Consider the following 22922-nt stretch of genomic DNA (forward strand, 5'->3'; position numbering starts at 1 on the left):
CAGTTTAAATGAAAAAGAAACCCTCCAGCCTTGCTTTCAAAAAATCCAGATGCAGTGACAAATTGTGATAACAATAATAGTGTCAAGGAGATTTCATCTGTCGGATAGTTCAGTATATATAGCTGCTGGCTGCAGTCATACTGTAGAGCTGTGCTGAACGTGAGCGAGCGAGGGCGATGTGCATGTGCGCACAGTGTGGGAATAAGTTTGCCAACAGGTTCACATGCAGCCATAAAGCATTTGATTCAATTACCAAATCCAGGCACATGTATGGGAGATCATAATTACACTACTGTTTCAGGTTCAGATATCGTGTTCATAAGTATGTGCCCCTCTGTACGTTGCCAGTTGAGCCCGACTCCTAATTCCCTCTCTTTAATCGGCTGTGTGATACTTGGGAAAGACAAAGAGGTCTATTGACGGGGAGCTCAGGGAGGAGGGACCCAGGGCAGTGCAAGGGCCTTCTCATAACTGCGTGTAGATTCACTGTAGCACACAGACCCTCTAACACCCACTACGCCTGTAATTCACCCTACGCTTCTCTTTTGGTCACTCAAATAGTAGAGGAATAAATGAATAACCTACACCAAAATGATCAAGGCAGAAGTGAAGCAGAGGTAGGAAGGGAGTGGCAAATTCAGTCTCAGCTTTGGCTGGTATGGAGAGGTATTATTTCCCCCTAGATTTGCTGATACACCCAAGGTTGATGGGGAAAATGTGAGTGAAACTAGACTGCCTGTAACCCTAACAGCAGTTTAAATAATCATGTTAGTGAAGAGGGGAACAGCAGAGCACCAGGACCGCAGGTTGAACCTCGATGTCCGCCTCACCACTGTTGGCCTATCTGAGGATTTCATAAAGCTTACATAAGGTTGCAGGGGTGAAAGCAATCCTTTAAACCTAGGAGGAAATTTGCTGTACCAATGACCCAAAACTGGTTGGAAAAATAAAGCCACTCAGTGATGAATGCAACAGCAGTCCAGTGTTCTCTAATATTTTAGAAAGTGAATAACACAAATAAGATCTGTGCTTCAGGGTCAGCCATTGGATATAGAACAGGCCTCACAAATATATATTTTTTTATGGCTGAACAATCAGGCAATTAGCCAAAGTGGAAACATAGATGAACAAACCATTTATCAAACGATATTTAGAAAACAATGTGGTTTTTTTCTGTGTGTTAGTTCAACACCTTATGTCATATCATAAAGAATATCACTGGGGTATTTAAATTTTTTATCACAGTATGTCATTATGTTGTTACTATACTAAAGAATTTAACATGGCAATTAATACAAAAAAGTTTATTAGCATACAAAAAGACAATTCTTTTACAATAATCACATTACTTCAAAAGTATCACATGAAATAATTGATGATTCTTTCTTAATAGTATAGTAAAAGTAGAAAGGAGTTACAAGCCCCCTTGTGGTTGCAAATGAAATAGCAGCTGTTGGAATAAAACGTATTTTAAATGGTAATTTGCCAATGAGAGTTTTGGCCACAATGAGACAAGAAAAACCAACAACAGCGTGGTTTGGGTATCGGGTATGTGTTATTTACCAGCAGAAATGGTCAATGTTCGTGGCTCCGAGATATACAAATACCCCAGGCCTCGGTCTAGGACAGGTACTCTACATCATTGCACTGATGTGCATGAACCAGTCAGCATAAGTTTAATCGCTAATGATGAGCTCATCACATCCCCAGTCCTCATAACTCCCATCTGGAAGGTACCGTCGGATGATGATGGGAATCTTCCTGCTCCTTTTTAAGAGAGCAAACAAGACTTACAGTGAAATACTGGAAAACAAGACAAACTTCAACACAGAATATTTGCCAAATCTGCAGCTACCGACCAAAACAACATTAACTCTCAATGTAAGCATCAATGACTGTAGAGTTATCACTTACTTCAGCTCTTTCATTGCTATTTGTAAGGGGTCTGTTTCTCCTTCCAGCTCCACCATAACAGGGGCACACATGCTGTTGAAACAGTCCAGAACACAATCAAGCAGAGGAATGTTGATACGAAAACAATGAAACTAACTAATCTGTACACAATGTACATTCGAAAATGATAAAAGTTGTTGCCAATGAATAAAGTGAAAGGGAACTCTTTTTTTGCTGACTGAGATGTGTTTTAATCTATTGGCGCACCTGTTATTAAACTTAAGCACTGTTTTACATTGTAACTGTATTTCAACAATTTTGCCATCTTTCCTTTCAGAAAAACACAACATTTAAATAGCCCACTACACAAAAGTATCCTAAACACATGCAGCATCTCATAAGTAGCGCTTTTGGAAGCGGTGCAGCAATAACACTGCACACTCGTATATGGGAATTCACTCACGCTATTTGCAGAGCTCTTGTTCCAAGAACTCGAGCCCTCTCGTACTTGGTCATGTACGGCGTTGTGATCCTCTTCTGGTTTGCCTGCTGTCCCTCTCCAGCAGGTAGGATCTGCACGTTCTCCTGGTCCTCCTTCAGACACACAGTTAAAAACAACCACGTGTGAACCAAAAGGAAGCTGAAGCAACTTTGGACAACTGAGGACAAACTTAAATCCTGATTATAAGGGAATGATAAACGTAACTTGTGTATATCTTGTATTTACTATTTGGCTAAAAGTGTCTTTAAACACAAGTAAGTTTAGTAGCCACAGACGTGCTTCTAATACCAGGGTAAACTAACACAATATTCCAATGACTGCTTAACTGAGCCGGGGTATAGTTTCATTCAACCATGTTTCAACGTGACATGGTTCCACTAACATGTTAGCCGCATCTTACATCTTCCACGTTTTCGAGGTCGTCCAACCCCTCATCCTCCTCGGCATCATCAAAATCTCCATCGTCGAAGCTAAAAAAAATGACAATGAAACAAATAGTGTCACAAAATTGTCGCAAAATAAAGCGTTGATTAACACATAGCATATTTGCTAACCGCTCAAGTAGGTAGCTGTGACGATAATGTTAACCCACGTTGCACTGTTGCAATCATAACCATATCGATTAATGTGAAATATTGAAACTGTTTGTACTTACTTATCCTCGTTGTCAGACATATTTTTTCTCCAACGCACGTATGTGCAAATATAGATTTTTTTCCAGCCGTACGTTCGGACGTCAAACAGCACAAACACTTCTGACCCTTTCCGGAAATTCTTCGTATTTTTTAATGGCGACTGGCAACCAGCGTCAAGGTGCATTACCGCCATCTAGTGTGGATCAAGGTAACTACCACGTGAATAGTTTACTTAAAACAAATTAAATTATAGTTATTATGTATTTTTTTTTAAAATGAAATGAAGCTATTTTCCCTGTTGGATGAAATGTTTTTAGATTTGATTTTTTTTAGTACCCAAATTCTGAATCACCTCTCCAAAGGTAATGTGACAGCTCGCCTCTGTTTGGCTTTTCGGTAAATAACTCAAAAAGTTTTTCAGATTTTAATAAAATTTCCAGAAAATGTTGATAATGGGCCAAGCAAGAGCCAATTAAATTTGGTGATGTTCCACACTCCGGAGGAACTTTAAACCTTTGGCTGGATGCTTACATATTTAGGACAGTGGACAGTTTTAATGAGTTGAGTATGACATATTCTACCCCAATAAAATGTTTTCCTCTTTATTGTTGACTATTGTTATGCCTTATAGTCCCATGCGCTTTATAAATGAAAAAAGTATGAAAATAGACCATTCATTTACAGTGCACCTTATAATCCGGTGTGCTCTATAGCGTGGTACCATAATTTCCACAGAAGAATGAAACTGTTGCCCTTTTTGGACGAAAAGCTTTTAAAATGTTGAACAGTAATAAGCAAAACCGGTTTTTCCTGTCTCTGGTTTCTTGGTTCCACCAGTGTTGAATGTTTGATAAACTGTTTTAACCTGCCTTCAACCAATAAAGGAATGTTTCTGCAGTATTTATGTGGGTTTTTTTTGCCATTATCCCAACCAACCATCCTAACTTTTTTCTAGGTCTACCCTATATTTTGCCTACAGTAAGCCATCTTCTGCTATCAGAAAGACTCATGTTTTGTTACCATTTATCAGTTTTATCTTAATGAAAATGTTTGTGTGAGTATCAATTAGCATGTATTATTGGTAGGTTAATGAATCACTGAATGTAATTAGGACCTGCACCATGTGCTCATACATTTGCAGCAAAACCATTTTCATTGTCTGCAATCCGAAATTGTTTTATGAAAGATCTCTTTGGTTCCTGAATTTTGTCTGATACTGTGCTCTTCGGGTGTGTAGGTGTTTGCAATTCTGGGCCAGAACACATACCTCACAGAACAGCTAACATGACACTAACCTCTTCTGCTGTGTTTGATTTTTTTTTTTATATTGTAGAAGTAAATAAAAAAATAAATACGCGGAAAAAAAAAATCCTTGTTAAAAATAACCTTATTGCTGCTGCTAGGAATTTTGCAGTGTGTAAAGCTGCATTTCATAGCACGTTTCTAGTCAGCTTTGACCAGGTCTCAGCTTCAGCATTTTAATGTCTGGCTCAAGGACACTTTGACATGTATGCAGGGGTCTGGGATTGAACAGGGGACCTTTGTATCATTGGAGCGGCCAAGCGGAACGATAACATGAGCTGTTTTTATCAGTGACAATGTCTTGAAAAGCTTGTCTCATCCACAAAAACGACATCTCTAATGACAGACTGACTGACTGACTGGCAGGCAGGCAGACCTCTGAAGAATAAAGAAGAATAAAAAGGATTCAAAAAAAATTGTTCTTGGTGCGGAAGAATGTGGAGATGCTAAAAGGACACCAGCGCTACTGTTTTAGTTGTTGCCACAGTTAACTAACAGACTGGTTGAGTTTAAGGAAAAAATAATAGTTCTCTCACGAAGATAGAGATGTTGTGAGGAGGAGCCTCCTGAGGAATCTAGAAGATAAAATCATTTGTCACCGCTTGGAGTCCAAAGGCACGACGAGAACGCACCACAGACGAAGTCTAGCATGAGATCAGAAAGCCCCCATCACGGCTCAGCTAAAACCCAGTTTAACTGGTTCCACAGCAGACCAGGCTTTTAATTCAACCCATGGATTCCGAAAGAGCTCTAAGCAGATGAACATGATAGTATCATCGCAATCCTGCGTGTCCTCCCTCACCTGTCACATTCCCATAGCCCTGTCGAAATACAACCAGATATAACTGGTCAGGTTTCTGCTCGAGGACGTCAAACCATGAAGCTGCTGCTGACTGCGTCTCTCATCTGTGCTCTTCTCCATGGAGGTAGGCTACAGCAACTGTTTCGCCTTGTGCAATCAAAATCTGTATTCATGGCTGAACCCCCTCGAAGAGACGTTCAATGAAGATTAATAGCAAATAGTGTCTAATCAGCAGAGCGCAGAAGCATGCTGGTATGACAGCAGTTGTCAGAAGTGACGCGAGGATGGTTTTTTAAATTAAATCATCGTTGATTTTCAGCTGAGACCCTGCGTTGCCACGTGTGCGACAACAGCGACTGTTCCAACACCACCTCAGTCGTGTGTCCTGCCACACACACCGTGTGCAAGACCATCACTTCACGTGGGTGACAGTGACCTCCTCCCATGGTCCATTTAAGGATTAATTAGATAATGAAGTGTCGTGGACGGTTTTCATTTTTCCTTGTCTCCTGTCAGTCAAGGTCATTAATTCCAACCCGCTGACGGTGAGCAAGAACTGTTCCCTGCTGCTGTCCTGCATCACGCCTCCCAACACGGAAACCGAATGGTCGGTGAACCAAGGGTTCACCAGAGAAAGTCACAATCAGATTTGCTGCATGAGTGACAACTGCAACTTTCAGACTCTGGCCAGTGAGATCTGCTCTTCTTTGTTATCACCACATGAATACACACAAGCTGACACACAATCTTTATTTATATAGCGTCTTTTACAATCGAAATTGTTTCAAGGTGCTTTCCAGAATCCAAGGGCCTAACCCCAGACAAGCAACAGTGGCAAGGAAAAACTCCCCTTTAACAGGAAGAAACCTTGAGCAGGACCAGGCTCATGTAGGGGGACCCTCCTGCTGATGGCTGGCTGGGTAAAGAGGGAGGAGAGGAGAGGAGAGGAGAGGAGAGGAGAGGAGAGGAGAGGAGAGGAGAGGAGAGGAGAGGAGGGGAGGGGAGGGGAGGGGAGGGGAGGGGAGGGGAGAGGAGGAGAGGAGAGGAGAGGAGAGGAGAGGAGGGGAGGGGAGGGGAGGGGAGGGGAGGGGAGAGGAGAGGAGAGGAGAGGAGGGGAGGGGAGGGGAGGGGAGGGGAGAGGAGAGGAGAGGAGAGGAGAGGAGAGGAGAGGAGAGGAGGGGAGGGGAGGGGAGAGGAGAGGAGGGGAGAGGAGAGGAGGGGAGGGGAGAGGAGAGGCACAGAGCACAGAAACACATACAAAAATACACTATTTATACAGCGGGGCAGCGGGGCCGGAGGTCATCATGTAGCTCCGAAGGCGGCGATACCTGTAGATGAATACAGAAGGGAGGGGGGCAGAAAAACTACACAAGAATCAGCATAACTAGTCTACAAGATGAGGAGGAGGAGAGGAGAGGAGAGGAGAGGAGAGGAGAGGAGAGGAGAGGAAACCATGATCCAGTGACAGAGGCCTGTCATTTGCCGGTCACAATTGTCTCCAAAATGACTCCAGCTCACTGTGCTTAGATAGTGGTTCCACTATTGCATGGATGGTGTTTTCTTTTAATACCCTGGACTCCTCCATCTGTAGCTCCTAGCGTTTTGCTGAATGGGAAGGAGTGTCCTGCCTGTGCAAGTGCCCAAGACAGTCTGGCAGGTACCTGCGATTCCACTCTGCCCTGCATGGGAGTCGAGAACAGCTGCTTTAACGGCACCAGTGAGTTCACACTGAAATCCCCGTTCTGAGGTGTGACTACAGTCTGTGCATGTCCCAACCTCTTTTCAGACAGCTCAGTAATTCCATTTCAGCCTTATTCTTTCGTAAATTGCCCTCATTAACGTGGTTCCCCCCAAGAAGAATATAAAGTATTGTGGTACTGAGCCTTATCTGTAATTACATGGAATTAAACTTTCTCATTAATTTCTATTTTTCAGCTACGTTTAACTCCACGGAGGTTCACCGGCTTGGCTGTATATCCAGAAACCTGTGCAGCCTGCAGGCCGTCCTGGGGCCCTTATTTGGTGAAAATCTTAGTATCACCTGTGGAGCCCCTTGGAGCATCAGGGTCAGCTCCATGTTGCTGACCTTTGCCCTCTCGGCACTGAAATTTCTTTTGTAGTGTGAAAATAGGGTGGCGTTAGTGGTGAATGTAGTCAGCTCTATTTTTTTAGTGGTGTATCATATCTGAAGAATTCATCTAAAACACACACTGATAAAATCATGATGTTCTTCCACCACTGACGCAAGTTAATGGACCAGTGGTGGCGCATGTTGCACATGCACGTGATACCCAATGAATAATCGGCTGCTGCCAATCAAGACTTGAAGAGGTGAGCAGATACAGGAGTAGCCTTCTAGCAGGAGCCTGATGGTGGTAGCTGATCAGGAGTTTAACAGAAAATGAAGGTTCCTCCTCTCTCGTTCCACTTTTTGTTGTGTTGGGTGTGAATGTGACAATAAATTTGGTGAAAACAATTGTCTCTCTATTTCTGTATAACTGGAATAAGGTTATCCTGCTGTTTAAACTGTGGAAGAGTACCACACACTTCCAAACCCTGGGCCGTCGCAGTTCTTATTGTCTTATAAACAAGTGTTTATTTACATTTGTGTTTTGAGTTCTTCAATCACAATGGCCAAGCATCTGCAGGAAAATTGGTAGCTGTGCTGGGATGTAACTCTTAGTAGAGTCAACAAGAAGTGGGGAACGCAGCTGAGCACCACACATCCCAATTACAAGCACTGGAAATGACGCTTAATTGCACACACAGGAGGTTTTGATCTGTGCTTGTAATGGTCAAACACAAATGTGTTCGTTCCTTTCTCCCACCACAACAATAAATACTCCGATACGATCACAGGTTTCACCATCGTTCCTAATCAGCGTCACTTGGAATGCTGGAGTCTATCCTACCAGTCACTGGGAGAGAGGCAGGAATACGGCCTGTGTAGAAGAGAAAATCAATGGAATCAAACCTATAACTTACGTAAAGTGGTGATTTGTGGTCCAACTTACAATGTAACTTGCATGTCAGTTGTGTAGTACCTGTATCTTTTTATTGTGTGTCTTCTTTCTTTGTCCACTAGAGGGCAATAAACAGAAATATGACAAGGAGCCGCTGATCAAGCGATTACTGAGGCTACATTTAACCAAATGTTACTTATCCTTCCTTATTCGGCTTTAGTTAGAAGCCCACCATGAGGAATATTTAAAGAAGCCTTCAGTAGATATTTATGTCATAATATTGTTTTGCCTTATCAAATCATTTTTCAATTTAACACTTTCTAGTTGAATAAAGATTAAAGAAAGAACTGTTCACATCTGAATTCTTGGAGGCCACAAAGGCTCAATGTGATTAAAAATGCAATAAAACTGTCAAAGTGGAGCTGCTGCCTGTTTTGTTGGCAAGAATGTACTAACCAGATGGAGAAAAAAGACAAAATGAAGGAGGAGAAGACTGTACAAGAGAGAAAAGGTGGATCAGAACAGCAAAGTCACAGAGCTGAAAAATGGCAAAATGACAATGTTTGTGAGGGATGAGGATGATGAGTCAGGTTCATGAAGAGGACGAAAGGACAGGAGTGATCAGGCAGATGATGATGATCGATAATTCTCAGAGACAGAGTCACCACCCCTGCTAACTGAAGTTCTGTGGTTGATTCATTTAGATCGCTAACTCCTGTTTTGTTTTTCTTAATTATTATGTTTTTCAATTTGGGAATTAAAGAACAATACCTGTATCTTTAAGCCTTTTTGGGAACAATGATGAGAGAACATGATTACAATTATATTTTTTTTCAGTCCTGGCAAATTTGCACTTTTTGGGTTCTGGCATTCATTTGGATTTTGCTTTTACAAGAACCACCCACCTGAACATCATTCCCAACCAAGTACACCCCCTCCTGGGTCTGCGCATGAATGCTTGTGTGTTTTTGCCATCCCCAAAAACTAGGACGAGTACCAATGCTCAGGAGAGCAAAAAGTTGTAGCGACATCACTTAAATATGTTGGAATGACCTTAGTTTGCTCAATTTAGTCCAATTCAGAGACACAAAACAAGCATCAATGGCAGAAATGAGCACTGATTACTCACCATGCACAGGTATGGAATTAACCTTCCATGAACATATGTGCAATATAATTTGCAGACAGAAATGAACGTCATCGCCCACCCCCACCCAACAGGAGCAAAAAGATCTGATGCTGGGACCCTCGATTGGTCCCAGAGGGTACCAACAGGATGTGTGTGCCTGAGCACAGGATGGGCTGAGGAGGCTGCAGCGGTAACGGGGCAATTGACCAAGCTAAATGAGCCGGTAAAGCTCTGCAACCAGGCTCGGCAACTGCAAAGGTTTGCAAATGAGATGATAATAAAAGAATGAAAAAAATCCCTCCCTTTCCCTTTTACGGGTAGAGATGGGAGGGTCACACACACACACACACACACACACACGCACACACACACACACACACACACACACACACACACGCTCCTGATGTCACACTCCAGTCATGTCGACCCTCCTCAGCACCGTCAGAAGCATCATCTTCATCGTCGTGGTTTTTCCACAGAATCGTAAGTAAACGCGGATGAATCCGTCTCTTGCGCTTCCTCCCAGCGTCTCTTTTTTTCTTTCCTTGCACCGACGAGATCTGCTGTTTCTGCTTGTTTCTCTAATCCTCCGGTGACAGCAAGGTTTCGGGTTATTGCTGGCAGGTCAGGTCGGGATGATTTTGGCTGCGCATTGATGGACGCTCATGATGACGCTCCGGGGAAAATAAAAATGGTAATTAGTGTAACAAATCAGCGCTTTCTGCGGGTAAGATTATAAAGATGATGTCTGGGGGTGAACAACAATCATCGAACTCCCCGGTTCCACGGGGGTGCTCTTGTGTCGGATGGTGATAATGCGCGTTAAGACGTGATGCTTTGGTTTTATAATAACGTCCAGATCCTGACATGGCGATGCTTTAACAAAGGGGGCAACGTCTGCGTTCGTGCTGCGTTCAGGTGTTGTTGTTTTCCGGAAATGTGTAAGTCTTGTGGAGCATGATGATGTGGTTTTGCGTCATATTTCTGGGGATGAGAGGAAACCGAGCTAACCTCCATTTCGTGCAACGTGCAGAGCATCTCCCCGTCTCACGTGTGAGCGCAGAACTATGTGGAGAACATATTCTCTAACAATTCATAACGGCGTTTTTAGGTCATCAAAGACTCTTGACGCTTAAGGAAAATAAATATGCCAAAAAAGTTTCAGTCCACGCAACCATGGTTACCTTCACAGTTGTGAAAGTTTTGGAAATGTTGGAAATAGTTGCATTTGCAAATTTAATTGATTCATTTAAATTTTAAATGGTACCTGCTTTGAGGAAGACAATGTTTAAATATCCTTTTTCAACAACGTCTCCATTCTAACAGTTCTATTAACGCAGCATGCTACCGTGTTCATCTCACCCTGGTAAAATAACTGAAAAAGAGCTGTAGTTTCATCACATAGACAGAGATCATCTCCATCTGCTCAGCACCTCCTGTTGTTGCTGCAGTGGCCTGGACTGACTCCTCTGGTGGCTAATTCAGGGTAAGGCAGATGACAGGGCGAGGCTTCTGTAAGGTGGACGTGCACTTCGTGGAATAGCCTATGCTAGCCTGCAGCACTGCCTTAGATTAACAGGTACATTTTCTAGACTGGTGCTGACCCACTTGCGAAGCAGCACAGGTGTAAAGCAAAGGAGGTTGAACCGTCTGTCCATTAACGCAACCCCCAACCACAGGTAATAAAAGAAACTGTGGAAACAATTTTATACAACTTTAGTGGCCACGTTCGTTAAAGACGCTGTCAATTGTGCATTCTGAAAATGCCAGCTAATCACTAGAAATTGCCATTTTGCAACATATAGTCTATTCAATATGCCACAAACATCCATGCAGCAGGAGTGGACTGACTTCTTGTCCTCAGTGGTCCTCTCTCCATGTGAAAATCTAAACCTATCCGGAGGTGGGTGGTCTGCTCCATCGTTCTCCAGCACAGAAACTGGAAAAAGTCCAAACAGGGCCGAGAGCAGCAGAGAGTTCTCGTTCATGTGCGCTCGAATGTACGGACGCAGCAGCGCCTGTTGCAGAAGGTGGAGGGAGATAAAGGGGTTTTGGAGAACCTTTTAAGCTTTTGTGTGAACAAGAGTGGGAGGAGAGGGCAGAAGAAGAGCTGCAGCGCCGCAGCAGCTAAAATACAGAAAGAAATCAAGGACAAAACAAAACTTTCAGATTTTTCCTGAAGGACTCAAATTGAATGATACCCGAGTGGCAGTAAACATATCGCAGAAGCCATGGCTGACAGGCTGTGGATTCAGATTGTGTTGGCACCTGCGTGGTGAGAGGGTTGTCAGATATCCTGATGACTGGTTCGGAGCCAGCTTTTTTGACTTCGAAATCTCGGAGTCATTTGGGATCAGCTCGGATGAACGTCAGATCGGCTAATTTAGAGGGTTGGGTGGAAGAAAAAGCCACTGCACAAAACAAGTTGTGATCAAGGGGAGCCAAATTTCACAATATTGTCTATGTTACATGCTGAAAAGGTCTTGTTATGTCCTCGAATTGTTCCCAATTATTTGCCCCCCATCACTGTCACTCTCTCTTTCTGCCCCCCCCACTCTCCATCCTCCTCAGTGTCATTATTGTTCCACCTCATATCTCTGTCAGTTGCTCTCATTTCAATTCCTCTCTCTTTGTTTCACTGCTTTCTAGCTCACTGCCCACTGAGTTTCACCACACACACACACACACACACACACACACACACACACACACACACACACACACACACACACACACACACGCATGTGTGTGCTTAGTTTGACTTCAGCTGTGTTCAAAGATGAGCCTTCAAGGACTTCCCCTCCCTCTCTGAATGAGCTCGTTGAAGCAATGTTTTCCTCTTTCATTCTGGAGCTGGAGAACAGGTTGATTAGCTATTGGCTAAAAAATCGTGACTGTGCGCATTTTGATATGACACCGACGTTTATGCATGATTTGGCAAGTGGGTCAGTCCTGAACACTGAATGTCAGTTTGTTTGAGGTCTGAACACGATTCTCATTCTGCACATGGAGCACAACTTAGACTTGATATTCAAATATTCGATGAAGGTCGCTTTGCACTGCTTCACCCCACCTGTAAAACACTGTTTTGCTGAAATCCTTTTCCTGTATCAACCGATTTAACAAACTGTGTCTTCATTTTAATAGGGAAAAGCTAAAGTTAAAGCTAATGATCCCTGCACTAGCACTATAACTCTTTGGTAATAATGGATGCCTTAACTGCACACAATGTGATGATGAGGCAATCCAGAGCGTTGGGTGCTTGGCTGCAGGGGGTTGTGGGTAAGGCAGAACATTAATCCATTAATAAATGAAATAACCATGTGATGAAGACATATGGCCCCCTCTGATCTGCCCTTGGCTGGTTATCTGTCCATGTTTGTGTGTGTACGTGTGTGTGTGTGTGCGTGTGTGTGTGTGTGTGTGTGTGTGTGTGTGAGTGAGTGAGAGACAGGGAGAGAGATAGATAGAGAGAGAGTGAGAGAGTGAGTATGTGGGCTGTAGGAGTGGGAGTTATCCGAGGAGGTCTGCTGTGACCTTCCTGTGACTGCTGTTGGCTTGAAACTTCACAAAGGTGCACTTTCACACACACACATACACACACACACACACACGGATGCACACAGTGTAACTATTTGAAGTTGCATTTTAATGTACAATTATTTTTGAAGAGTACTAGATTGTCCACCATGCAGATCATGCAGGCATCATTCCTGTATTGAGTGATCGGGTCTTTATATTTTAGTAGATGTTGTACTAATGTGTGGTGCTGTGTGTGCACAGCAACCACATGCTAACTGTGCTTGAGCACAGCTGGTGGGAAAGACCAGCCACTGCCATATCTCATTAACCTCTCCCCGATATTTCTGCAGGGCTCCCCCCTCCCCCGGTGTATTTGTGTGTTTATACACTGAAACCATAAAGGCCTCAGGATGAACAACAATATTCTGTTCAAGTGAAAATATTTCTAACCCACAAGGCACAGGGGGAGGGGGGTTATTCACATTTGTTCATGTCAACATGTGGCATTGACGTTCTCAGTCTTATATCCCGCAGCAGCACATTGTACAAAGTTTTGTGGTGTTTTTGTGGCTTCAACTTCCACTTCAGGAAGGCAAGAGTCATCATTTACCCGCCGCGGGTGTTATAATGTCAGGGTAACCGAAAAAGGTTACGGTATTCTACTAAAGAAAAACATTTCCCCCTGGGATGGCAGCTAGTTTGCGTACACAATTAAGGCCCTTCTAATGAAGCCAGAGCATAGTGTTCATGTATCAAATGTTATGTAATGTCCTGCAGAGCTGCATCGTTCACTCTGTCCATGGAAAGTTCAGCTTTTGAAAGGCATTGATTGGGAAAAACAAACTTGTTTGCCTCTGAATCATCAGCGAATGCAACTTGTTTTCCCATATTATTGCCAGTATTTGCAGTTGTAAAACCCTCTTCTGTGGTCGGGCGAGCAGGGACATTGGTGGAAATCTGCCAGCGAGTTGCAGGACGCAGATAGGTCTTTTACAGCAGCAGATGGAAAACACCGATTCACTGGCTGGCTCAGCGGGCTCCTGGACAAAGTCTGCAACACACACACACACACACAGGCTTATGCCAGGAAAAGGTTTGGCAGATTTATTTCCATTTACATGCTCCGACTGTGTGAGGTGGAAAGTGCGAAGTGTCCTACTGGGCAAACCCGGCTCGCAGCCTTCCCGCGCCCTCGCCCGGTGGCGTAGCCCGTTTTCTGCGCTCTCCTACTCTGGGGTTCACTGCAGCTCTTTCTCTTTCCCTCCCCTACAGCTATCTGATGATGGATCTGTTCCGCAGAGGAGAGCTGGGGCTGTTGGGGGGCGGAGAGGGACTGAGAGATGACGTGGGCGTTTCTGGGATCAGCTGGTCGGCCAATCGGCTGTCGGAGGACGTGTACCCGGCATCGGGCTTGGCCTTGGCTGCTGCCTATCACGACATCAAGACCCGTTTGGCGAGTCTTGAAAGGGAAAATAGCAGCATAAAGAGGAAGCTCAAACACTACGAGGTTAAGGTGGATAGCCCATGTGCACACAAACACATGCTACAAAATATATTTTCCCTTTGGCTTGTGTACAAATTATTTATCTGGATTTATTTAGTGTAAGTTGATAATTTTCCGAGATTTCAAAAATGAGGTCCCTTTTCCTGGAAAGTCTTTGTGTTTCCTTTACTCTAGTTTCCTATGATCAGTGAATTCGGAGAGGAAAGAATACTGTGTTGCTCCTGTGATTCCATCATCAAGGATACCAGCGTAATCCAGTCAGAGACCACCAACCTACAGCAGAGGGTCAACTCGCTCACTCAGGAGGTACGTTTGTGCTCAGAGGAGCAGCATTCCCAACTATCAGGGCAGGAGAGAAGTCACAGGACACTGGAAAATAGAACTGAGATGGTGCCAGTTGGAGGTGAGCACAGCTTGGAGCCCATGACAAAGGGGTTTGGGGCTGCTGGACCCCAACTGGATCTATGAGAGGCAGGAACACACCCTGCCAATTTGGGCCAAAGCAACCCTTGGACTAAAATCTAAAATCATTTGAATCAAAATGCACTTTTCAAAGCATCTCAAGTGCAAATTACAGGGAATCTATATGTGATAAAAGCCAACCCAAACAGTTTTAGACAAAGATCAGATGATCAGACCTCCCTGAAGTCCCTCAACAGTAATGTTCAAGTCTCCCGCAAACCCCGTTAGGAATTAAGCCAATGGTAAAACATCCAGTGCTGCTGTGTGTTTGTCCTGTGGGTCCATGGACGGATGGATACACTCACAACACTCAGCTCCTAGTGAAAGGGGACTGTCTTTACTGTGCAAAGGTGGATGTTAAAGGTCTTCACAGTGCACGGTCGTGGCTGGTCATGTGACCTGTCTGTGCTTTCAATATCAAGGTGAAACATATTAATGAATTGGACCTCAGTAAACCTCTGTGGAAAGATGACACGCGAGTTTCTCTTTCAGCTCCAGAAGAGTAAGGAGAGAGAGGAGAGGCTGGAGGAGGTCATCCAGGCTTATGAGAAGATTCACCTGGAGAAAAGCAATGTCCAGAGAGACCTCGATAAGATGGTTAGCGTCTATTTTTATTTAACAATCTTGGGAAGGAGCAAGGTCTCCGTTCATTTGACCATCTTTTTGTGTTTGCTCAGACAACTCTGGCGGAGCAGCATATGGAGCGGATCTGCAGTCTGGAGTCAGCTCTGAGGCAGAGGGAGACCTCCCTCCAGAAACTGAGCGCTCAGCTCCGCAGCAAAGACGCGCATCAATCCCAGCTACATGCCAGTCTGGATGTACCCAGAGGTTGGTTCTGTCTGGATCAAAATCACTGAAGATTGAAAACACGGTTCTAATATTAAGCCTGCAAGTAGCAGGAAGCGCTAAGCCGTCCTTCGACCAACACTGTCACCATCGTGTGGACGGGACAGACAGAAACAGAAGGACAGGCCTGGCTCTAGATGCATTCTTAACACAAGTGAGGAGCACTTCCCCCATAAAGAAAACCATTCATTTGCCTTTGGAGCCTATTGATTGCAATTCTTGAAAGAAACAGTCGGTCACATGATAAGGAATTTCTGTCTAGGCAATCCACCAGTGGCAGATTCTAACTCTCTCTAAACAACGTCTCGTCTACATACAAATCTGAGGAAGTAATTCTGATACCTGTAACAATTAGAATACATAGAACTGGGATTTTATTATAAGGGCAACAGCAGGGATGGTTAAACCTGGGGTGTAAGGGTAGAATTTCATTTGTCAGGGTAAACCCGCACAGGGGATTTCTTTTCTTAAGGCTTTAGCTTAGCATCAATCAGCGATTACAGCAGAATGTGCGACATCAACGGTGGAATAGAAAAAAGTCATTTCTAATTTTTTCCAGGCTTCTTTCTTCATGCCATGAGAGCTTCAGTGTGTTTAGTGAATTGATATTTGAACCGTAATGCATTGAAGATTTTGCCACCTATTGGGGGGGAAAACTAAAATGTCCGAAAAGAAGAAACCAATCAAATTCTAGGAGATTACAGAATTGTGTCAACTCGAAACACCAGAGGAACTGAACATTTAAGTCATTGTGAAATGTGACTGGCAAACAGCGATGCCGCCAAACAAAGATCTTTTTACATCACCACCAAACCTGACTGACTGAAGGTTGTGTGCTTCTGTCAGAGGGTCGTGGGCCGACTCTGCAGAGCTCCCGCAGCCTGGACGCTCTGTCAGACCTGAAGCTGCAGCGGCTGGAGGCTGAGCTAGAAGGGGCCCGGCACCAGGCTGAAGGAGCCTGTCAGAGGGAGAAGGAGCTGAGGGTGGAGCTCCAGAGGCTTCAGCAGGAGGTGGCCCAGCTGCAGGAAGCACAGAGTCAGGTATGTCTTTCATTAAGCTCCCGAGTCATGTATTTGTCAGGTTTAAGCTAACGGCCCATCTCTGTCTGTCTGCGCCAGTCACAGGAGCTGCCTGCACACTGCGAGCATTGTGATGTGGAATGGATCAAGAAAGCAGGAGACGAACAGTGAGTTCCACCTAAAAGAAGAAAATATACAGCACTAATAACTGGTTAGAGTTGTTGCCACAAATGTACTCTATTAGTCAGAGACAAGCATCCGCTTTGCCTTGTAGGGTCAACCTAGCATTAGCCTACACAGAGCTAACGGAAGAGCTGGGCCGTGTCCACGGCCTGGCCATTAAACAGAGTGACCTCCTGCGACAGGTGTCCCAGGAGCCGGGTAGGTCATGTCATTTTGTGTTTGTTCAACTCAGTGACCAAATAGTGACCAAACGTGGTTCTTAAGTACCTAAATGTCATTGGTGTAAGCTGTCATGGCTGATACCACTCTCATCCTCGTGTTAGTGGCGTCACGAGTGATTTTTTCCCTCCTCTCTTTCTCTTTGCGCTCCAGTTCCTCGTGCACATCCCGCCCCACAGCGACTCTCCCCGAACTCCTCGCAGCGAGCCTCCCTCTCCCCTGACAGGCTCCTCCCCACCACTTCTCCTCCTTTGTCCCCAAATGCCGGCCCAGCCTCCTACTCCCACCAGCCTACCAGCAGCCGTCTACGTGCGAAGTTCCAGGGTCGCCGGAGTTACTCTGAGGTCGGCTCTTTCTTCAGAGGTCGCATTATTTGCACCGTCAACTCCTTCCATTTTTACGCCCCTTTGCATTTCCTGCCCTTATTTCAGGTATCAGACCCCTCAGCTGTCCAGAGAGCTCCGGCTCGCCTGATGAGGGATCCTGTGTCCACCCTCCCGAAGCCCAGGTCCCTGCTGGGGGAGATGCACGGTTATGGCCAAACCAAAGCACAGCTCCGGACCTCTTTAGTGGGTTTGGTGAGGCCGGCTTCAGCTCATGGAGCTGGAGGCGAGAGAGGAGGAGGCAGAGGGGGGGAGAGAGGAGGGGTCAGCAGTCTGAGCAGCAGCCCCCATCACTGTCCTCTGGACCTGGGTTTCCCGCTGGCTGCAGAGGTGATGCAGACTCCCATAAAACACCATTTCCATAACATAAAATTGGATGGTGTTCTGAAGGATTAAAGTTGCATTAAATATTAATCAACCAAGGGGGACTATCAAAAACTAGATCTAGCGCAGGAAACAACAACGTTTCAACAAAGTTTGAATCATTTTGGGTCAGGACACAGAGATCACTATACTCTACACAGAGCAACTGATCAAACACGAGGAAGTGAAGGCAGGAAACCAGAAGGGAGGACACCCTGACATGGAAGAGGAGGAGGCAACTTTCGTACACAAGCTTAGCAAAACACAGGGGACAAGACAAGAGAGGGGGGATGCACTCAGTAGTTCAAATAGGGCAGATAACAATGTTAAAGTAACTAAAATGAAATAAATGGGACTTTTAAAGAAAGTGGGAGCGGTTATTGCAGATCACAAAGACCGAAAAAATGAAAGTCAGTGAGATTGTGAAGTGTTCTGAAGGCTAATTTAGCAGTAGGGGAGTTGGGATAGTCTCTGGCTCCCCAGTCTGTCATGACCAATCTGACCTTTACGGAATAACTGGTATACATGTCTGGGGGGGGGGGGGGATGACTTGATTTGGGGAAGAAAATATTCCTTTAATGAGGAAATTCTTCAGCATTGTGCTTCCTTATTTTCTGTTGTTTCTAGAGCTCAGCCTGGTCATGACTACACCCAAGTGTGTGTGTGTGTGTGCGCGTACAAAGAAGTGTATCCACCTTTCTGAATGCTTTGTAATATTATCTCGGACGGCCCCTCCTCTCCTCCAGGTACATCACTTCTGTCACCTTGACAACCAGCCCGAGCCCACGCCTCTGGTGACGCCACCGCAGTCGTCTGATGATGAAGAGGTGATCACCAGAACCTCCTGTGCCTCTGAAAGCCACCTCACACTCGAGGTCACCTAACCTGTGTCCTTTTCCTCGACAGGACGTGTGTGCTTTCCTGTCGCCTCTTGGCAGCCCGCCGCAGACACTTGGCGCAATTGGTATTAGCTCCTCGTCACCTAGGGAACACTCTATATGCCCTTCGTTCCCATCTCCTAGGAAACAGCCCCATCACCCCTCCTTCTCGGCCCCTGAGGGCCCTGCCACCCTTTCCTGCCATCTGCCTCCATACATGAACACTGAGCATGCTCAGTCATGGCCCTCCATTAACGTAAGTACTGGCAATTAGAGACAAACACTCCTGGGGAACAACACTGAAGCACGTGCAGACTGTTAGCAGGCATTAGTGGGATCTACTCAGGGCAGGTTTATGTTGGGACGAACCACCCTCTGCTGCTTATTTCCACACTTTGTCACGAGGAAAGTTCAGCGATGACGGTGGAATATGGCTGTATATGCCATGTTTTATTGATCCTCCAACAGTTCATTGTTTTTAAAGAATTTTTAATAGAATTCTTCAGCAAAACCTTGACTTCCGCACTGAGCTACAGTTCCTTCCCTTCTGGTTTGTGCTTAAACACTGCGTATCGTTTTCCTTCTTCATTAATTCAGGATCTCTCATGAATCTGAGAAACGTCTCAGGAGTGATAACGCATTCCTTGTGTTTACAGTTATGGATGGAGTCGGAGGAGAGCACCATCCGTAGCTGTCCTTTGTGTCAGTTGACCTTCCCGACTGGTTACCCTGACGACGCCTTGATCAAACACATCGACTCCCACTTGGAGAACAGCAAGATATGACCTTTCTTTTTCTTTTTCTTTTTTCTTTTAAAGAACTTTACACTTTGTTTTCCTCCAGGCTGAAATTATTCATTTTTATTGAGGTTTTTCTAACCCAGCAGTGGTTTGATGAGTCTGCATGATTCTTTTTTCAGAACTTTCCCAGTCCGACTGCAGTCTCCTTGTTTCTAATCTACAACAGTGCTCGGCATCAACAGCTCTATTCCAGTTTTCTCCTCACAACGTATGTGGGAGAGACATTTTTGCATATTTTTGCAACAGACAGAAGCTGCTGAAACTTCTTTTCATGTCCTGGTCCTGTCATGCATCAGAGCATTAATGTGTCTCACGTTGGTTCATGCTGGATCTGAACGAGGACACTAAAGCTTCTCTAGAGCATCTTACTGCTCATTGAAATTATTCTCTCCACAAGTACTTAAGTACTTAAACTACTGGGTACTGCCCACTTCTTCTTCAGGAGCGCTGCGTATTTATTCCATTTTCTGAAATTGCAGTCGGATCAGTGACAGGAAGGATGTCTTAAAGGTCTGGTGAAAGTTCCAGTGGGAAGTGGTTCATGGATGATAGAAGCTCTTAAAGAACTTAAAGAACTTTGGAGCATCCTCTAGATTAAAAAAACCCCAGAATGTATCAGTACAGAAGAACACAGGTTATTGAAAGTGCCTTTTTTTCTTCTTCAAATGACACTCTTTACTTTAGTATAAAACTGTAGGGGCCCCTGTAGGTGTTGGTTTGAACCTGTAACCATGAGTCTGTGCCCCAAATATAATTATTCATTGTGAAGAAGGACCCTCATGTTTAGAATATTGCTAGAATAGTTCTGATGGTCAGTTACAGAGTGAGCATTCTTTACTAAAGGTAGACAAAACCCAAACCTTTAATACAATATAATACAATCATACAATTCCCTGAAATGAAAGATAAATGTTTGTTATGTTTGTAATAGTCCTGTCTCCCCATCGTTCCCAGATTTAGTTTACAAAAAAAAGGAAGAAAAAGCATCCAGATTTGAGAAGAGATTTATGAATAAAAGCATACCAGGTTATAAAGCATAAAAAGTAAACATGTTACTAACTGTCCGGCATCATTGTACACTGACAACAGAGTCTACCCGATGGAAGAGTCACGCTGTCTTTTTGTTATGTCACTTGACTCTTTCATAGGCCTTTGTTCATTTTAATAGTAACTTTGTGTCCACACCTTAAACATTTTGTATTAACTCACAATTGGCTTGTTTAGATACCTTGTGGCACATATGGCGTGATGATACGTTTCCCTCTAGTGGCTGTAATGGGAATTGCGCGACGATGCGAATCACCCCCCCAAAACACACACACACGCACACGCACAAGCACACGCACACACACACGCACACACACACACACACACACACACACACACACACACACACACACACACACACACACACACACATCGGGGTGTTAAGGGCATGATGGTTCTTCTTTTAAGGTTTTCTGCAGGAACTTGTGAACTGACACAAACCTGTACAGTGAGATTTCCCCAACGGGAACGGGGACACGATTGCATTGCAAATACGCTAATGTAAATAGTAAAATGTATAGTATGATCCTCACTGACCGTATACATAAAATATCTAGCTAGGGCTATAATGTCACTTTAAGATAGCCTTTATTGATGAGTTAACCATTTTTAATAACAGTATCCTTTGTGAAATACTTCTTAGAAAGTGAGGCATTTAAATTATTTTCTATATTATTATTCTTTATGCCTCAGCATTTGATTTTACTCTGCGATATTTCTGCTTCTTTCCTGAATTATGGCTTCAGCAGACAGTGCCTGTGATCCATTTTTCTCAAATTTGTTTAAAAGTAATGTCAATGGTCCAATGTTAAAATTTGTGGTGCTCTATTGTCTGAATGTGAATAAGTACTTTTCCTGGTGTATAATAAGTTTGTTTTTTGTTTGTTTGTTTTTTCCTCCTGTCCAGCAATATGGCAAGCAGAATTGACATCTGGATACCTGTACCATAATGAATATTAAGAAATTATTTTAGAAATGAATGCTGGGAAACCCAAAAAACTGCTAAGAAATGACAGCAAGGCAGACAAATAACTACCAGACGAGCCCTAGAAAGAAGAGAGAAAAACAGAACACAACCCCAAAACCAAGAATACAAAAAAGAACTGACTTTGAAGCAAATCATAAAACAAACTTCCCAACACATACATCTGCTCCTATGGACACACAAACATGTGTGTTCATACCGTTGTACACTGATACTTGTGAACATCATTCATAAGTAACAGTAACACTAAAAACAAGCAACAAAAAACAACAAAATCTGCCTTCTAGCCAGTGTGTGATTCTAGTACGATACTGCAGCCAAAGTTGGTCTCTACGATTGTTTATGTTTTCTGCAGATCTGTAGCTATAGATCTGGTGTGTGTCAGGGATATATGTCTGTGTAATGTGTGTATCTTTCGGTCTGCCCCTTGGTGTGCTGATTAATAAGACCTTGCAAAAGACTGCAAAGAGAAATTTCCGATTTACTCTAATGAATGACTTTTCTGCATCTAAGGATATAATAGTGGGTCTCAGATTATTAGTAATAGAGTAGTTGATCATGTCGCTCTGAGTCTTGCTGGCTGAGTGTCGACCTTTAATGAACCCTGTTTATGTTGGGAGTAACTGGTTCTAATCTCTTTGCTAGGGTTTTAATTTTTAGATCATTTATAAGAGACATGGGACGATAGCTAGCTGGCAGAGTTGGGGCTTTACCTGGTTTGAGAAGCAGGTTAATGTTTGCAGTGTTTAAGTGAGAGGATAATAACTGATTTTCTTGAATTTGTGTTACTATTCTGTAACATAATGGGTGAGCAGAGTCCATAAGTCTTTATAAAATTCAACTAGAAAATCATCTGGGCCAGGAGCTTTATTAATTGGCATTTATGAGATTGGTGAGTCCAAAACTAAGACCTGTTCTTCTACCTAGCCTTGCCTAGCCTAGCCCTAATCCCAACCCTAACAAGCTTAACATATGAATCGGTCCCCCTCCATCGATACCGTTTCCACAGTAACCCGAGATGGACATATAGAACTTTAGTATTCCTCAATATTACTGTCAGCTATAATTAACTCGACAGAATATTAAAATTATTCAAATCTTGTGTTAATTTGTAAATATACTGTATGTACAGCACAGAACCTTCAGAATGGAAGTCCTTCTGGACTGCATCCACAAGAGAGTTCCATTCAGAACGTTAGATCCCATAAATCTCAGACAGGAGACATTTTGGGCTCGGTCTTCACACACAACACAGCAGTTCGGGTACGTGCAATATTTGAGGAGGAACATCCTGCTTGTTCGAAAGGGTGATGCTATGGGAGCTAAAATAGAGACCTAACAAACACCTAACAACCACCAGAGAATTAAAAGATGTAAATCTGTGTTTTAAACAGAGGGTTCACATCCGAGTACTTGCTGGGATGGACTGGAGGTCAGCAATCGTTCCTCCCATAGAACTGCAATAAAAGTGGAACCCAACTTTTG

At 43.9% G+C, this 22922-nt stretch overlaps 3 protein-coding genes across 6 annotated transcripts; 2 read left to right on the forward strand and 1 right to left on the reverse strand.

Moving 5' to 3' along the window:
* Positions 1–1289: 1289 nt before the first annotated feature.
* On the reverse strand, positions 1290–3200 carry polr2f (RNA polymerase II, I and III subunit F). The gene is made up of 5 exons (XM_003964253.3): positions 3051–3200; positions 2796–2865; positions 2357–2487; positions 1915–1986; positions 1290–1767 (listed from the first exon to the last, which is right to left on the reverse strand). The coding sequence occupies exons 1-5, from the start codon at positions 3068–3070 to the stop codon at positions 1677–1679; spliced, it is 384 nt and encodes a 127-aa protein (XP_003964302.1). The 5' UTR covers positions 3071–3200; the 3' UTR covers positions 1290–1676.
* A 1912-nt stretch (positions 3201–5112) lies between these two features.
* LOC105416398 (lymphocyte antigen 6D-like) lies at positions 5113–7610 on the forward strand. Its single transcript, XM_011603548.2, has 5 exons — positions 5113–5258; positions 5454–5555; positions 5651–5824; positions 6726–6851; positions 7070–7610. The coding sequence occupies exons 1-5, from the start codon at positions 5210–5212 to the stop codon at positions 7252–7254; spliced, it is 636 nt and encodes a 211-aa protein (XP_011601850.2). The 5' UTR covers positions 5113–5209; the 3' UTR covers positions 7255–7610.
* A 1754-nt stretch (positions 7611–9364) lies between these two features.
* Positions 9365–20980, forward strand: LOC101080040 (TANK-binding kinase 1-binding protein 1). 4 transcript variants are annotated; one of them, XM_029836044.1, is made up of 13 exons: positions 9365–9709; positions 14021–14261; positions 14427–14558; positions 15207–15311; positions 15392–15542; positions 16407–16600; positions 16685–16746; positions 16854–16960; positions 17135–17325; positions 17413–17694; positions 18474–18554; positions 18634–18861; positions 19262–20980. In XM_029836044.1, the coding sequence occupies exons 1-13, from the start codon at positions 9630–9632 to the stop codon at positions 19388–19390; spliced, it is 1983 nt and encodes a 660-aa protein (XP_029691904.1). In that variant the 5' UTR covers positions 9365–9629; the 3' UTR covers positions 19391–20980. The 4 variants fall into 4 exon arrangements, with proteins under 4 accessions (XP_029691904.1, XP_029691903.1, XP_029691906.1 ...); XM_029836043.1 differs by having other exon boundaries at positions 9368–9709; positions 16679–16746; XM_029836046.1 differs by having other exon boundaries at positions 9368–9709; positions 16679–16746; positions 17413–17550.
* Positions 20981–22922: the final 1942 nt, after the last annotated feature.

Source organism: Takifugu rubripes, chromosome 5 (assembly GCF_901000725.2).
Source record: "Takifugu rubripes chromosome 5, fTakRub1.2, whole genome shotgun sequence".
NCBI classification, from domain to species: Eukaryota; Metazoa; Chordata; class Actinopteri; order Tetraodontiformes; family Tetraodontidae; genus Takifugu; species Takifugu rubripes.

Excerpts from the sequence above, each read along its gene's own strand:
- polr2f (XM_003964253.3), bottom strand. The coding sequence starts at position 3,070 with ATGTCTGACAACGAGGATAA. Across the intron at positions 1,987-2,356 it reads ACAAGAGCTCTGCAAATAGC|CATGTGTGCCCCTGTTATGG; the intron begins GTGAGTGAATTC and ends CTGTTTCAACAG. Across the intron at positions 1,768-1,914 it reads ATAGCAATGAAAGAGCTGAA|GAGCAGGAAGATTCCCATCA; the intron begins GTAAGTGATAAC and ends TCTCTTAAAAAG.
- LOC105416398 (XM_011603548.2), top strand. The coding sequence starts at position 5,210 with ATGAAGCTGCTGCTGACTGCGTCTCTCATCTGTGCTCTTCTCCATGGA. Across the intron at positions 5,259-5,453 it reads CTGTGCTCTTCTCCATGGAG|CTGAGACCCTGCGTTGCCAC; the intron begins GTAGGCTACAGC and ends GTTGATTTTCAG. Across the intron at positions 5,825-6,725 it reads CAACTTTCAGACTCTGGCCA|CTCCTAGCGTTTTGCTGAAT; the intron begins GTGAGATCTGCT and ends CTCCATCTGTAG.
- LOC101080040 (XM_029836043.1), top strand. The coding sequence starts at position 9,630 with ATGTCACACTCCAGTCATGTCGACCCTCCTCAGCACCGTCAGAAGCAT. Across the intron at positions 17,695-18,473 it reads GTTTCCCGCTGGCTGCAGAG|GTACATCACTTCTGTCACCT; the intron begins GTGATGCAGACT and ends CCTCTCCTCCAG. Across the intron at positions 18,555-18,633 it reads AGTCGTCTGATGATGAAGAG|GACGTGTGTGCTTTCCTGTC; the intron begins GTGATCACCAGA and ends TTTCCTCGACAG.